The sequence below is a fragment of the Artemia sp. Qi Xiang Cuo genome, chromosome 3, assembly GCF_049724085.1.
Source record: "Artemia sp. Qi Xiang Cuo chromosome 3, ASM4972408v1, whole genome shotgun sequence".
In the NCBI taxonomy this organism is placed as follows: domain Eukaryota; kingdom Metazoa; phylum Arthropoda; class Branchiopoda; order Anostraca; family Artemiidae; genus Artemia; species Artemia sp. Qi Xiang Cuo.
In genome coordinates this window covers 91120784-91138975 of record NC_142796.1, presented here as the reverse complement: position 1 = coordinate 91138975, position 18192 = coordinate 91120784, and the positions used below count along the sequence as shown (strand labels likewise).

Sequence of the window (18192 nt, the reverse complement as noted above, 5' to 3'; positions counted from 1 at the left end):
AAGAATAATCCCCAAATATCTATATGTCTTAACCCTTCTGATTTTACACCTAGAAACAACTAATTCATCAATCCCAACCTTAGCAACTCCTTGCTTAGATCTCCCATAGACAAATTGAGAACTAGACGTTTACAAGAAAACCACTGGATAACTGAATTCATTTCAGACCCCATGTTCTCGATCAATAATGTAGGGATTTTAGCTTCAACAGATACCACAGTATCATCTGCATACATAAGTGCTAGGCTATCCTTATAGGATAGACAATTAGGGAGATCATTTATATATATAAAAATAGTAACGGTCCAAGTATAGACCCCTGGGGCACTCCAATATCATCCAGGGAGTAAGGCTGAGACAGATGGCCTCGTAGGTCTACCTGGAATCCGCGATTACGTAGATATGACGTTTATTAAATCCAACTGTCTTTCCACGAATTCCAGAGTTATTCAGTGTTTCAAACAAAATGGAATGATTTAGAGTATCAAATGTTTTTTTTTACTATCGTAGAAAATGCATGATTACATAATTATCATTATTCAGCTGAATGCATTCGTTTTAAGCAAAAAGTGCTGCAACTGCTTGTTCAGTAGAACTGACCTGGTACAAAACCCAAACTTGGCCTCTTGGTTAAAAGATTGCAGTTTGTGAAATAACTTTTCCAAAATCTTTGACTGAAGGAGAAACTATTGCAATAGGTCGGTAATTATCAACGTTAGTTTTATCACCTTTTTTAATACCGTGGGATAATCTCGGGCACCATTTTCCATTTAGTAGGGAATACCCCAGAAGATAAACACAAATTAAAAATATAAACAAGAGGTGTATGAATTACAGATGCAAGGTGTTTCAAAAGATTAGTTGAAAGTCCATCCAAACTTAATGAATTACCTCTATTTAAATCTACTAAGTTTTTTTTGGAATTCATCAAGACTAACTGGGGTCAAAAACATACTTGTATCCTCTGATTGACGAAGGTATTCTTTAAATGAATGAGCTGAAGTCGAGCCAAGACAACGGGTAACCTCAAAACCAATTCTAGCAAAATGAGCACTGAAAGATTCTGCAATAGCTCCATTTCCCTTTGATTCAGGACCATTTTTATCTATTAATAATTCTGGGTAAAAATTATTCCAATTGTTTCCAATCTTTTGTTTAACTAGATCCTATATTTTTTTCCATCGATGTTTTTTTAACATCGATGCCACAAAACTGTTTGAAGCGATTTATTTACTTTTAATGAAGCAACGCAATGAAGAGCATTAAAATCAATAACCTCATTCCATCAGAAATAGTGTTTTTCATATAAAAAATATTTTGTATTTTTTAAAAAATTTTATACTCCATAGTTTTTACTTTGAAGATTATTTGACTTTATTTCTGCTCATTTTTGGTTTAATCAGGCTCTTTACTTTTCTTTAAAAAACTTACGTTTCCCGTTGGCAAATACTATCAGTAAGTAATTAAATAAAAATAACAAGTTTTTCAACTGAAACTGAGGAGCAACATCAAACCTTAAAATGAACTGAAATTATTGCATATATGAAAGGGGTTGCCTCCTCCTCAAGACATCGCTCTTTGCATTAAAGTTCTCTCTCCATGAAAAAATCCGATGCTTGTGTGTTATACGCCACTGATTTTGCTGATTTGCACTTAGTTTGGGGGGGGGGGTATTTTTCGGGGTGTGAAGTATTTGGATAGTTTGAAATCAGAAAACAATTCTTACTTCATAATATGCAGAATAATTGTACCTACATTACCCTCCCCCACTAATGTGCAAATATATAGCCAAAATTTGTTTCTAAAGTAACGAAGAAACCAGTTTGTTCTCGAGTTTTACACATCGTAATCTTGAGTCAGCGGCGAATAACACACAAGTATCGGATTTTTTTCCACGGGGGGTATTTTCCGAGGGGGGGGGGTATTTTCCTCAGTGGGGAGGGGGTGTATTTTCCGGGGTGTAATCGCCGGGAGGGGGGGGGGTAAACGCCAGCCACCGCTTTAATTATGTAGGCCTATCTTAGTTTAGACAAGATTTTTTAAAGACACTAAATTTCGGCGATAATTTTTCTGTTCTATTGAGAGCATGGAAAATAAATAAGGAACTTGTGATGTCGCTTATAAACAACGCAAATTGGATTAGGATTATTTTCACCAAACAAAGGCCACCCAAAAGTTCCATTTATGGTACCATATAGAACTTTCAAATGGCATTGTCAATGGCACACTTCAATCCCGGTGATCTCTTTTTTTTCTCTTGGGAAAACCCTTAGTCAAGCCCACGCCAGTGGATGACAGCCTCTTGGTGTCTATTTTTTAGCCAATTTGTCAAGATTTACCCAACCAATGAAATAAATTATTTCTTTTTAAAATAATTGCTTATCTAAGGGGGGGATTTGTTTAGCTTGTTTTGCTTTTGTTCGATTGTTGATGGTTTTGTCTGTCTTAAGTTTGATGGCATCTTTTTCTAGGTTAAGTGAGGTAGAGGATTGGAGAGTCTTGTTACTCGAAGCCGGAGGAGATGAAACGGACTTGAGTGACATACCAGTTATAGCTGCGTTTTTACAACTGACAGATATAGATTGGAAGTTTAAAACAGAACCTCAACCAACTGCCTGCTTAGGATTTCAAGGTAAAATAATATAAAAAGCGGAATTAAAGATACAGGAGTGCCTATTAGAGAGGGTAACTATCCCCCAAGATTTTGAAAGAAATATCTTTTGGTTTTTATTAATAAATCGAAGAAACAACCCCCTTCTCTGAACTTTTGAAATGTATTTCATTAGGTGTCCCAGTTCAGTTCAGTTCAGTACACTTTTCTTTTTAAAACATGAAAATACACCCCACTAAACTGCCAGTGCCCGCCCCAAGAAAGGTGCAAAAAACACTTGCGACTGGGTGGGTACATATAACTAACTTTCTAACTATTAACTCTTAAAAAACGTAATTTTGATAACTATTTATACTTAAAAACCATCTGATGTTTATGCTGGTTCCAAATATGTATATAAGATTCCTTAGATTTAATGTTACCATCAAAAGCTACCTAAAAATTTACCTGGTTCTTGAAAAAGGAGGAAACACCTCCAAAAGCAAGCGATCTTTATGAAAACTACACCATCAAATTCAGCATATCAGAGAACTCTAGAAATTTCAAGCTCCTATCTTTTTGCCAGTAAAAAGATCACGGATGCGTGTTTTATTCATTTAGTTTTTTTGCCAGGGGTAATCGTATCCAACCACTGGTTCTAGAAGATTGGGAGAGGGGTCATTCCAACAGAAATCAAAAGTTCTACTGACCTTTTTAATTGACCAAAAAGATTGTGCAACTGGTACCAACCACCCCCCCCCTCACTCCCCTTTTATCCCCAAAGATATCTGATCAAAGTTTTGAAATATACATTTGCTTCAGTGTAGGCCTAGTTGAAAGCTCTCATAACTCTGCCCCTGGGGATGGTAATTCCCCCATAGTCCATGAGTAGAAGGCTATAAGTTACGCAATTTTCCCATTGTTCATCTATTTCCTGATTGTTCACATATAGTATTTGTTATCGGGAAATATATAGATTTTTTTACAGAGGAGAATTTTCTACGGGAGAGAGTATTTTCCACGGGGATCATTTTTCTTGGGGAGAATAGTTTTCGGGTTAATTTTACACGGGAGAGGGAAGGGATCTCCTGGTATGATTTGAAAACGGCCAGAAATTAAATATAAAAAACAACAAGTTTTTTTTTAACTTAAAGTAAGGAGCAGCACTTAAACCTAAAACACAAAATTATTCCATATATGAGGGGGGCTGCACGTTCCGCAATACTCGCTCTTTAAGCTAAATTCTTAAGGTTCTTTAAAAATACTCCTAATTCGAATTCAATGACCCCTGTGTTTGAGCAGTCTTTCGTAAAGAATTATGACAAAGAGTCAGACTTTCAAACAGTTCGTGGTAACGAACTGTAAGTAAGGAGCGACCCGGCTCAATGGTAACCGAAACTCTAGAAAACGGGTTATTGATACCAATAGATATATCAAAAGAATCAGATTTCAATGCTGATTTCAAATATATAACTTTCATCAAGTTTAGTGCAACCCATCATTAAGTTTAATCTTACCCATCAAAAGTTAGGCGCCTGAGAAAATTTGGCTGATTTTTAAAAAAAGGGGGAAAGACCCCCTAAAAGTTATAGAACCTTAATGAAAATCACACCATCAAATTCAGCATGTTAGAGAACCCTACTGTATAGGTTTCAAGCTCCTATCTAAAAAATGTGGAATTTTACATTTTTTGCCAGAAGAAAGATCACGGATGCGTGTTTATTTGTTTGTTTGTTTGTTTGTTTGTTTTTTTGTTTTTTGTTGTTTTTTTTTCCCAGGAGTGATCGTATCGACCCAGTGGTCCTACAATATCGTGGGAGGGCTCATCGGAACGGAAATTAAAACTTCTAGTGCCCTTTTTAAGTGACCAAAAAAAATGGAGGGCAACTAGGCCCCCTCCCACGCTTATTTTTTTCCCAAAGTCACCCGATCAAAATTTTGAGATAGCCATTTTGTTCAGCATGGTCGAAAATATGATAAATATGTCTTTTAGGATGACTTAATCCCCCGAAGTTCCCAGAGGGAGGGCTAAAAGTTATAAACTTTACCAAATGTTAACATATAGTATTGGTTATTGGGAAGTATACAGAAGTTTTCAGGAGCTTTTTTTCTGGTAGTGGGAGGGAAGGGTGGGTCGGTGGTTATGTTGGAGGATCTGTTCATGAAGGAAGTTTTCATGGGGGAAGGGAAATTGCCATGAAGGGGGCGCCGGACTTGCCAGCATTATTTATTGGTTATTGGGAAGTATACAACCATTTTCAGGAAGGATTTTTTCTGGAGGGGGGGCTAGAGGAGGGGTTACTCTGGAGAATATGTCCGTGGAGGATATTTCTTTGGGGTAAGGGACAGTTCTAGGAAGGGGGTGCCGGATTTCCAAGCATTATTTAAGAAACGATCAGAAATTAAATAAAAAAAAACAAGTTTTTTCAACTGAAATGTAAGAAGGAATATTAGAACTTAAAACGAACAGAAATTATAACGTATGTGAGGGGGCTCTCCCCCAAGTCAGTACCTCGCTCTTTACGCTACAGTTTTTTTTAGTGCTTTCAAAAGAGCTCTCTCTTCTAATTAAACGGCCTTTGTGATTCAGGGGTTTCTGAATCAAATTTTTTTTTAACTTTTAACGTAAAGAGTGTGGTATTGACTAAGGGGAGAACCCCTTCATATAAGTAATAACATATACGTAATAAAAAAACAATAAAAAAACAAGTGATACGGCTCAATAGTAATCGAAACTTTCAAAAACAAAATTTTGATGTCAATAAATGTATCAAAAGAATGTGTTTATAATGCTGATCCTAAATATATAAATTTTATTAAGTTTAGTATTACTCATCAAAGGCTACGAGCCTGAGAAAATTTACTCGATTTTTTAAAGAGGGGGAAGCATCCCCTACAAGTGAAAGAATTTTAATGAAAATCACACCGTCAGATTCAGCGTATCAGAAAACCCTATTACATAGGTTTCAAGCTCATATCTGCAAAAATCTGCAACTTTGTATTTTTTGCCAGAAGAAAAATATACGAATATAGAAGTTAGTTACGTAAGTTAATTTGTAAAGACATCCATTTAGCAAAAGAAAAGTAAAATTTTTATACAAATAAAAGCTGCATTAACTAAAAAACGATCAGAAATTAAATAAAAAAAACAAGTTTTTTAAACTGAAAGTTAGGAGCGACATTAAAACTTAAAACGAACAGAAATTATTCCGTATATGACAGGGGCTTTCCCCTCCTCAACGCCTCGCTCTTTAGGCTAAGATTTGACTCTTTCTCACAAATCTATTTTTTAAAACGATAATAAAATTTAGCGTAAAGAGCGAGGCGTTGAGGAGGGACAGCCCCTTTCATATACGGAATAATTTCTGTTCGTTTTAAGTTTTAATGTCGCTCCTTACTTTCAGTTTAAAAAACTTGTTTTTTTTTATTTAATATTATAAAGAGTGATAGTTGAGGAAGGGGTCTTTCATATATGGAATGATTTCTCTTCATTTTTAGTTTTATAATTACTCCTTACTTTCAGTTGCAAAATATCGTTTTTTAAACTTGATTTGTTTAAGCATGATAGTGCCCCTTATTACTTTATTAGCTGACAAAACCCATGGATGAAAAGGAGAGGCTCACCTCCAGTTTTGGGAGAAAGACTGAGAGGCTTGCAAGAGCGAAAAATGGCGCTACCGTTGAAAAAAAATCACAAACGCCTTCTGTTACTTGTTAGCTTTGTTTGACCCAAAACAGCAGCACATTTTTTTTTTTTTGTCGGATACTCACAAACTGCATAAAAGGTTTAAGAAAGCATATTTCTCATGGTAGACCATCTAAAAGTTAACTAACCAGCTTTGCCTCCCAGGACTCACTCAAGCTAATCTAGGCCTACTTTGTACAAACTGGGTTTTTAATCTAAATAGCTGTTGAAGATAAAAAATTTTGACTAATTATCACTTAAGCTTTATCCTGTTTTTCACTTAGGCAAATTAAGCTTATGATATTTTCAATTTTCTTTGAAATTCTCTGTTGATTCAATGACATAGTCAGAGACTGCACTATAATTGGCACTAATATTTTTTAATCCCTGTCTTCCCATGGTGAATCACCAAGAACCCAACTATTCAAGTGAATGAATTTCCAGCGAATCACTTTAAAATGGTGGTAGTATTTTTCATCCCTATTTCCCATGTTAAATTGGCGAAGATTAAAATGTTAAAAGCTTCCCATTTTCTTTGGTTGGAGTTATAAAAACTCCCGAGGAGGCAAATAAACACGAAATAATATATCTGCAGAATCTCCTGAAAGTTGAATTCAAAAGAATCCAATTCTAAAATTTAGTGAAGCTTCGAAAAGTGTAACTCAGGCCTATGTTTCAGAACTATTCTTAGGAGGCTCTTCATGTCAATATAAAACTTCCAAAATACCTTAATCTCCTTTTATTTGGAATTAGTGTATTTGGGCTAAGCATGCAATATTAAAGCTGAAAAGGTGATAGCTCCTCTCTCACTCTGGAGTACACTGAGTATGCAGTTGCAGTCAAATGGGCACTGACTTCCCACGATCTGCTGTATATCTCGGAACGCCGTCTGCCGCACAGTTTTGCCACGCTTGGCACTGACCTCAAAACGCGAGGTACACTCCCCAAAACGCTCCGGACAGTTCCACAACTCTTTCATCTGTTACCTGGTCTACATGAGTTTTGAGAGAGAGTGATCCCTCGCATATTACATTCATTTGCCTACCAGCAGAGTGCACAGAGGTGGAAGATGTGCGAGCATCTCCTAAGAGTAGGATTCTTCCAATGAATAGTGCTTGAAGAATTTAAGAATTACCATCCAATATTATTTTTGCCATTTAACTTTTATTCCATAACAAACCGTTATTTTTTTTTTGTTTTGTGTTTTGCCGTTCTAACCGTAGAACGGCAAGACTCCAAAAAAGTGTGATTTAGCCCGTTTTGAGATTTTTCTCTTTTTGCCATTTGTGTCGTACATTTGGAGCTTTCCTAGGATAAACTCCTAAGTTCCCAAAAAGTTTCTTATCCAATTTTTAAACCCTTGTTGCATCAGTGTGACCTTTGCACGGTGTACTTTAAACTCAGATAATTTGCAACAGTAAACTAGGCTATGATCAGTTGCTAGATGAGATTTTCCAGTAATGGTCATGTAATTGTCAAGGGATCGGTTTTCAATGTCAATTTTGATAAACAACCCTTTTGTTGAGACCTACTCTTTTCAAAATAAACCAGCTACAAAAGAAGCTTCTTTGAATGTTATTCATTAAAAAAAAAATTCCGAAAAAATCAGTTTTTCAAAGAAAAGTAAAGGCCATTTTAAACTTATGCTCAGCAGATACAAATACCTTTTAAAATTCAAACTCAAAACGACCAGAAATTACTATTAAAGAATAAATGAAACCCAAAACGAACAGAAATTAAATAAACAATCATAGCAAAAACATACAACAAGTAATGATATAAATGAATAAATAGATCTTAAAGCGAGTAATGCTTAGATTGAATATAAAATCAAGCTTAAGACGAAAAAAATATTTTCCTATTTAAGTACAAATAACACCTAAAACGAACGGAAATTAAATAAACAATCAATGCAAACAAACATACAATAGATATTAATGTAAATTAATAAATAAATCTTAAAACGAGTGAAACTTAAATTGAATATGCAAATTAAGCTTGAAACAAACAAAAATCACCACAAACAAGAGTTTGGGTATGACCTCCCTCTCTCACTGTAAAATTCTAAAACCTACTGCGTCTTTGCGCTTTACTGAAAACCAATTTTTTGACAAACATTTTCTTTTCTACTTATCTCTGAAAATAAACATTAAAATTATAATAATATTTTGAACTGATGAGCTTTCAGCAATTAATATCATTATACATCAAATATTCAGTTTAATTTATTAGCTCTTTTTAAAGTTGTTAAAGACGAATATAGTTTCCCTACAAACAAGTGATTGAATACTGCCTCCTTTCCTATCTGTAAATAAAAATCAAAAGCCTACTGCGTCATTGGCGCTTAACTGAAAACGGATTATATTAGAAATACTTTCTTTGCCAGTTCTTACAGCATTGAAAATAAAAATACAATTACAGCGAAATAAATTCTTGAACTGATGGATCTTTCAACAATTATTATCATTATACATCAAATATTCAATTTGATGTTGTTAATACTTTCCAAGACTGTTCAAGACGCATATAGTTTTCAGTAGGGGGCTACGATGAGTTTCTACGACGACTCCTTCCATATGAAGTGCTTCTGGAAAAAAAAACAAAAAATTGGAGCCGTATGGCCTTTACTATAGGCAACGCTACAGCGTTGCATCTGAAAGAGGGAACATGACCTCTACACCTCTGGGTATACATCTTAAAGTGCCACTTTTTCCCCCGGAATGGCATACTTTGTGCGATGTGTGGTGTATTTCTGCCACACTTGGTGTGTGCCTCCTGGTGTACATAATAGGCCCGTTCTTTTGCACTAAGATCTTACATCTAAGATCTCACATCTTTCTGCAAATATTTCCTTTCTTTCAACTCATCTTTGTTCTAAGATCTTACAGCTCACTGATGTTAGCAGAAAGTGTGAAAGACGCCATCTTTCTGCAGTATAGAACAATGATGAGAGAATTTTGATGATATACTCATCATTGTTCTAAGATCACTGATCAGAGAAGAATGATGAATGACGTTTGCAAAAGAACGCCATAAGGTGTAAGATCCTAGTACTAAGATTTCACTTTTAAGCGTTCTTTGTCAAAAGATGTAAGATCTTAGCACAAAGATGAGTATGAGAACGGCCCTAATTTTTAAGACTGTATGACTCTGGAAGGTGAATAAACTACTCGGCATACGTACAACGGTTAGTAGCCAGCGCATATTCACTGTGGCAAATCAAAAGACGCTATTCACTTCCTTAAACTAACAAAGGTGTTTTGGTCGGTTTAGTATTTTCCCCCTACATTAGTTGGCTTTCAAAGTATCCGGCTTATATCATCAAGCTTATGTCACCCGGCTCATTTCTCAATCCTATGAAATAGGCCAGATGATATCAAATTTAATAATGCCCTATCCTGGAAGTCTGAAATGACGTTATATAAAGGACAAAGGATAAATATCCTCCAGAGGTATTGATAATGCATAGTCGATCCAATCGTTGTTTCAGCAGCTGGATATTTTTCACAAGGAAATCGACAAGCTTGTCGCTCAACCTTGCGTAGATTGAGTTAAACCCCGTGTTCTGCATTACCAAAAAGAGCACTTATCCATTATTCTTCCAGGGTTAAAATAATGAAATTTAAATAATAATTAAAAAACTTTATTTTTACTTTTTTGTTACCCTTTTAACTTGTGTTCGTAGCATATTTCCAACCCGCTGAATAACGACAGTGTAAATTTTTTTTTCTTTTAGTTAGTTAAGTGACTGCTTCTTGCGGAACTAAGTCAACTCGCTTAGAAATTCATGATGATTTCCATCCTTCTCCATTAATTCCAAGCAAAAAAAATGGAATATATTTTATTGTATTTGTAATAAATCAGCAGAAACGAAGTTTGATCTGTTGATGTGTCACTGATGATCACTCATTTTGAATCTTGAAGTAATTTGTAAAACTTTGTTAGATTTTCATCATCAGGACTCCGTAGAAGGCCACACGGAATTAATTTTAGAGGGGCCACTTGAAAGATTCCATGTATTTTGAGGGCTTCAAAGAGGAAGATCAAGAAATACTAACAAAGGAATAATTAATGCCCTTAAAATCATACCCTTTTCACCTTAAATTGAATTATATTCCTTTAATTGTCACAAAAAAAAAATGTTTAAAAGACTCGGGGGAAAAAAATGGTTAACTGCTGAGAGTATTGCTCGAGCTACATTGAAAATTAAATATAAATAACAAGTTTTTTCAACTGAAAGTAAGGAGCAACAATAAAACTTAAAACGAACAGAAATTATTACGTATAGGAGGGGGTTCGCCCCCTCGTCAATGCTAAAGTTTGAATTTTATTCTAATTCTTTAAGAATGACCCCTGAATCAAAAAGGTCGTTTAACTAGAATATATAGCTCTTTTGCAAGTACTGTACTAAAAAAAACTTTAGCGTAAAGAGCGAGGTATTTACGAGGGAGCGAGCTCCCTCACTTACGTAATACCCTCTGTTCGTTTTAAGTTTTAATGTTGCTCCTTACTTTCAGTTGAAAAAAAACTTGTTTTTTTAAAATAATTTCTGATCATTTTTTAAATAATGCTGGGGAATCTAGAGTCCCCTTTATGGAAAATTCCCTTCCCCCATAAGAAATTCGTCGATGGAAATTTCCTCCCATATAACCACCTCCCCCGACTCATCCCCCCTCCACCACCAAAAAATCCCCCTGAAAACGTCTGTAGCCTATATGTCCCAATAACCAATACTATATGTAAACAATGGACGAAGTTCATAACTTGCAGCCCTTCCCCCGGGGACTGTGGGGGATTAAGTCATCCTCAAAGACATAGTCATTAAATTTGTATACTATTCTGAACAAAATGGCTATCTCAAAATTTTGATCAAGTGACTTTGGGGAAAAAATGAGCGTGGGAGGGGGCCTAGTTACCCTCGAGTATTTTCGGTCACTTAAAAAGGGCACTAGAACTTTTAATTTCCATTCGAATGAACCCTCTCGTTGTATTTTAGAGCCACTTGGTCGATACGATCACCCCTGGGCATAAAAACAAAAACAAACACGCATCAGTGATCTTTCTTCTGGAAAAAAAAAAATACAAAATCCCTCAATTTTGCACATATGAGCTTGAAACCTCTACAGTAGGGTTCTCTGATATTCTGAATCTGCGGTGGTGGTATTTTCGTTAAGATTCTATGATTTTTAGGGGGTTGTTTCCTCCTTTTTTTTGAAACTAAGGCAAATTTTCTCAGGCTCTTAAATTTTAATGGATAAGACCAAACTTAATGAAACTTATACATTGGAAATCAGTATAAAAATAATATTCTTTTGATGTATCTCATAGAATCAAAATTCCATTTTTTACAGTTTCGGTTACTATTGAGCCGGATCGCTCCTTACTTGCAGTTCGTCACCACGAATTTTTTAATTAATTGGAAACTGACCTGAATATACTGTACATTAAAAAATTGTAAATTGGAAGACAATTATCATGGTTTCATTGGAGGAGACCTAGCCATGACCAAACTACGACCATGACAATGACCAAGCCATGACCATGACCAAACAAAAAAAAGTTGCAAACGTTATTAAAAAAAACAAAAAACTTTCTAATCAGGGAAAAGTGTCTTAGAAGCTGATCTCAGAATGGTAACTACTTTTCTTGGTAAATATAAATAGTAAAAGTTTATTATAATAGCATATTTAAGGGTATTTCGAAAAATGACCTGAAAAATAGGAGGATGAATCGAGTGGAAAGTTAACTATTGAATTCATTATAGCCAAAAATCCTGTTTAGGCTAATTACAGACCCCATCTTTAACAACAACAAGAATCACTTTATCACATTGGAGACACCCACATGTCTTCTTTTTTTTCTTTGTCTTCTCTTGTTGGGTAGTGTCCTAGAGATCTGTTCAAGTTCCCTTCGAGAGACAGGTTTTATATCTATGTTCTTTTTATAAATCAGCCTTAAATAACGCCTAGATGAAGGGACCATACGGTCCTAGAGACACACATTTTTGATACCTCTTCTAGACTGGAAAGCTTAGAAGCGTTAAAAGGTTACCGTAATAATCCCTGTTGTTGAAAAACCTAAACCTAAGGTGTACAGTCCCTGCTCTTGTATACTCCCCTCCCAACCCATTACTAAGTGTCATAAACCGTCTACTGAAGTAGCGGAACTAGCAGGCTGTTGCAACGTCGTAGAGAGATGTTTAATGGCTATTTCAAAGCTTCTGATCATATATACGAGTAGAAGTGGGGGTGCCAGTCGTGACAGCACCCCATATATGGGCATAGAGTCATTAGGGAGAACACGTGGTTAATGGGGTCAATGACCTCTTAGAAGGGCCTTATTGAGTCCGAACAGGGCTCCTTATATGGGCATAGAATACTGACAGGGCTCCATATATGGGCATAGAGTCATTAGGGAGAACACGTGGTTAATGGGGTCAATGACCTAAATTTCCAAGTGTCAACAACAACAACATCGACCTTGACATTCGCTGAGAGCGTGCACTTACAACAACAACAACATCGACCTTGGAACACCTGTGCTGTCGACCTCAATTCACCTATCGTGAATCAATAATTCCCCTTAGAAACAACAAATTAATTCCCCTTTCTTGACAGATCAATCAACCAATGACATCATCTGTCAGACTTTAAAAATTTTCGCCTAGAAACGATTCTCCAGGAATAGATCCAAGTCATTAATGTCTTTGCCTCGGAAACAACTCTTTTGGTCGAACTCCAAAGGATATTAATAGCCAAAGGCCATGGAAACAATTCTCCAAGAAACATCTTAGCGATGAATTGTTTTAGCGCGGGAATCAGGTTTCTTATTAATTTGAAATGCATTAGCGCAGAGATGCCAAAAACAAAAGGAACACGCTGAATTACGTTTAGGGATTATTTGGGCGAAACTGTTTTAGACAGGTTATGGAACTATTTCGGCGAAACAGTTAGAGACATTTTAAAAGATGATTTTTGAAGAGATTTTAGAAGAGAATTTAATGGTGAAACTCTGTGGTCGTTATAATACACAAGTTTCATTTGAACAGTGTTGTGAGGTCCTCTAACCCAACCCCAAAGGGTTCCAACCCTCCTACCCCAACCCCGAAGGAAGCCCCCGGTACTCAAAGGCCCCCAAGCTCCCAAAGGGCCACCGGCGCCCCCAAAGGCCCACCTCAGACCCCCAAAGGCCATCCCCGGGCCCCCCAAAGGCCCATCGAGCTCCCAAAGGACCAACGGGGTCCCAAAGGCCCTCCACCGGTCCCCAAATGTCCCCCAGGCCCCCAACTGCCCCCGGACCCCCAAAGGCCCTCCCTGTGCCCCAAAGGCCCTCCTCAGACCCCCAAAGGCCCTCCCCTGGTCCTCAAAGGTCCCCGGGCTCCCAAAAGGCCAACCGGCCCCCAAGGGTCCCCGGACCCCCAAAGGTCCTCCCCCGGTCCCCAAAGGTCCACTGGGCTCCCAAAGGCCCTCCCCGGTCCCCAAAGGTCCCCGGGCCCCCAAAAGACCACTCAATCCTCAAGGGCCCCCGGATCCCCAAACGCCCTCCCTGGGCCCCAAAGGTCCTCCCCCGGTCCCCTTACATGCACACACAAACTGACACACACACACAAACTTACACACACACACAAAAACTTACACACACCCACGAAAACTTACACACACACACGAAAACTCACACACACACGCCAAAACTTACACACACACACACACAAAAACTTACACACACACACACACACAAAACTTACAAATCCACACGAAAAATTACATGAAGACAAAAACTAATAAGCACACAAAAACTAACACACAAACACACACACAAAACTTATACACATACACACACACACGAAAACTCACACACACACGCCAAAACTTACACACACACAAAAAATTACACACACGCACACACACACACAAAAACTTACACATGAACACAAAAAAACTCACACACACACACACACAAAAACTTACACACACACACACACACACACAAAACAAACACACACACACACACTAAAACTTACACAAACACGACAAAACTGACACACAAAAAAAATTACACACACACACACACACAAACTAAGACACACACATACCCAAAAAAAACTGGAACACACAAAAAAATACACACACACACACACACACACAAACTAAAACACACACAAACAAAACCTACATCCACATACAAAATCTTAGACACACAAAAACTTACACAAACACACAAAAAAACATACACCAACACGCAAAAACTTAAATGCACACAAAAACTTACATGCACACAAAAACTTACACACACACAAAAACTTACACAAACGCCCACAAACTGAAACACACACAAAAACAATTACACACACACACACACATTAAAACATACACACACACGCCAAAACTTACACACACACGAATAAAATTACACACACACACACAAAAACTTACACACACACACACACACACAAAAAAACTTACACAAGCACACGAAAACTTACATGCACACAAAAACTTACAAGCACACAAAATATTCCTTTATTACCTCTGCAAAACGGCTAAAAATGAAGAATTCATACACATTTTTAACTAGCTAAGGGTAAGTGTTTTAAATATGAGCCATTCTATTGCGAAAACACACAAAAGTTATAAAAATTCATAATATTCCTTTATTTCCTCTGCAAAACTGATAAAAATGAAGAATTCATACACATTTTCATCTAGCTAAGGGTAAGTGTTTTAAATATGTGCCATTCTATTACGAAAACACACAAAAGATAGAAAAAATACAAAATATTCCTTTATTACCTCTGCAAAACGGCTAAAATGAAGAATTCACACACATTTTCAACTAGCTAAGGGTAAGTGTTTTAAATATGAGCCATTCTGTTGCGAAAACACACAAAAGTTAGAAAAAATACAAAATAATCCTTTATTACCTCTGCAAAACGGCTAAAAATGAAGAATTCATACACATTTTCAACTCGCTAAGGGTAAGTGATTTATCGCTGAGCCAGTATTGTGAGAAATCACAAACCCCTAAGACAATCTAGCCACTAGATAAGTAGTAAATCTGCTATACGGCTAATATTGAAGAATTCATACATATTTTCAACTAGCTAAGGGTAAGTTTTTTAAATATGTGGCATTCTGTTGCGAAAACACACAAAATTTAGAAAAAATGCAAAATGTTCCTTTATTACCTCTGCAATACGACTAAAAATGAAGAATTCATACACATTTTCAACTAGCTAAGGGTAAGTGTTTTAAATATGTGCCATTCTGTTGCGAAAACACACAAAAGTTAGAAAAAATACAAAATATTCCTTTATTACCTCTTCAATACGGCTAAAAATGAAGAATTCATACACATTTTCAACTAGCTATTGGCAAGTGTTTTAAATATGAGCCAATCTGTTGAAAAAACACCCAATCGTTATAAAAAATAAAAATTATTACTTTATTACCAATTCAAAAGTTATATAAAATTATTTTTCATACAAATTTTCAACTATCTAAGGTTAAGTGTTTTAAATATGAGCCATTCTATTTCGAAAACACACAAAAGTTAGAAAAAATACAAAATGTTCCTTTATTACCTCTGCAAAACGGCTAAAAATGAAGAATTAATACACATTTTCAACTATCTAAGGATGAATGTTTTAAATATGAGCCATAATGTTGCAAAAACACACAAAAGTTAGAAAAAATGCAGAATGTTCCTTTATTAACTTTGCAATACGGCAGAAAAAGAAAAGTTCATAAACATTTTCAACTACCTAAGGTTCAAGGTGTTTTATCTTAGCCAGACTAGTGAAAAAACACACAAAAGATTTAAAAAATGCACACTCTTCCATTATTACCTCTGCAATATGTCTAAAAATGTAGAATTCATACACATTTTCAACTAGCTAAGGGTAAATGTTTTAAATATGAGCCATTCTGTTGCGAAAACACACAAAAGTTAGAAAAAATACAAAATATTCCTTTATTACCTCTGCAAAACGGCTAAAAATGAAGAATTCATACACATTTTCAACTAGCTAAGGGTAAGTGTTTTAAATATGAGCCATTCTCTTGCGAAAACACACAAAAGTTAGAAAAAATACAAAATATTCCTTTATTACCTCTGCAAAACGGCTAAAAATGAAGAATTCATACACATTTTCAACTAGCTAAGGGTAAGTGTTTTAAATATGAGCCATTCTGTTGCGAAAACACACAAAAGTTAGAAAAAATACAAAATATTCCTTTATTTCCTCTGCAAAACGGCTAAAAATGAAGAATTCATACACATTTTCAACTAGCTAAGGGTAAGTGTTTTAAATATGAGCCATTCTGTTGCGAAAACACACAAAAGTTAGAAAAAATACAAAATATTCCTTTATTACCTCTGCAAAACGGCTAAAAATGAAGAATTCATACACATTTTCAACTAGCTAAGGGTAAGTGTTTTAAATATGAGCCATTCTGTTGCGAAAACACACAAAAGTTAGAAAAAATACAAAATATTCCTTTATTACCTCTGCAAAACGGCTAAAAATGAAGAATTCATACATATTTTCAACTAGCTAAAGGGAGAATTCATTAAATATTAGCTATTATATCTCGAAATCAAGAAACAGAATGAAAAAAAGATCAATGGCCAATTTTTAACTCATCTTATATGTTAAAAATTAATAATTAATACTCATCTTCATGTTCATAAGGTAATATTGTTTAAGTATTTGCCTTTCCATTACAAAAACCCGCAAAGTTAAAAAATGCAAAATATTCCTTTATTACCTCTGCAATACGGCTAAAAATGAAGAATTCATACACATTTTCAACTAGCTAAGGGTAAGTGTTTTAAATATGAGCCATTCTGTTGCGAAAACACACAAAAGTTAGAAAAAATACAAAATATTCCTTTATTACCTCTGCAAAACGGCTAAAAATGAAGAATTCATACAAATTTTCAACTAGCTAAGGGTAAGTGTTTTAAATATGAGCCATTCTGTTGCGAAAACACACAAAAGTTGGAAAAAATACAAAATATTCCTTTATTACCTCTGCAAAACGGCTAAAAATGAAGAATTCATACACATTTTCAACTAGCTAAGGGTAAGTGTTTTAAATATGAGCCATTCTGTTGCGAAAACACACAAAAGTTAGAAAAAATACAAAATATTCCTTTATTACCTCTGCAAAACGGCTAAAAATGAAGAATTCATACACATTTTCAACTAGCTAAGGGTAAGTGTTTTAAATATGAGCCATTCTGTTGCGAAAACACACAAAAGTTAGAAAAAATACAAAATATTCCTTTATTACCTCTGCAAAACGGCTAAAAATGAAGAATTCATACACATTTTCAACTAGCTAAGGGTAAGTGTTTTTAATATGAGCCATTATGTTGCGAAAACACACAAAAGTTAGAAAAAATACAAAATATTCCTTTATTACCTCTGCAATACGGCTAAAAACGAAGAATTCATACACATTTTCAACTAGCTAAGGGTAAGTGTTTTAAATATGATCCATTCTGTTGCGAAAACACACAAAAGTTAGAAAAAATACAAAATATTCCTTTATTACCTCTGCAAAACGGCTAAAAATGAAGAATTCATACACATTTTCAACTAGCTAAGGGTAAGTGTTTTAAATATGAGCCATTCTGTTGCGAAAACACACAAAAGTTAGAAAAAATACAAAATATTCCTTTATTACCTCTGCAAAACGGCTAAAAATGAAGAATTCATACACATTTTCAACTAGCTAAGGGTAAGTGTTTTAAATATGAGCCATTCTGTTGCGAAAACACACAAAAGTTAGAAAAAATACAAAATATTCCTTTATTACCTCTGCAAAACGGCTAAAAATGAAGAATTCATACACATTTTCAACTAGCTAAGGGTAAGTGTTTTAAATATGAGCCATTCTGTTGCGAAAACACA

The 18192-nt window shown here is 35.5% G+C and overlaps 1 protein-coding gene across 1 annotated transcript in view; it reads left to right on the top strand.

Annotated features, from left to right (window-relative positions):
- The window catches only part of LOC148954740 (glucose dehydrogenase [FAD, quinone]-like), a 131075-nt gene that overhangs the window by 25575 nt on the left and 87308 nt on the right, over window positions 1–18192 (top strand). Inside the window, exon 3 of the mRNA XM_089086489.1 lies at window positions 2472–2632. Coding sequence (XP_088942615.1) covers window positions 2472–2632 — 161 coding nt within the window. The remainder of the gene's footprint in view (window positions 1–2471; window positions 2633–18192) is intronic.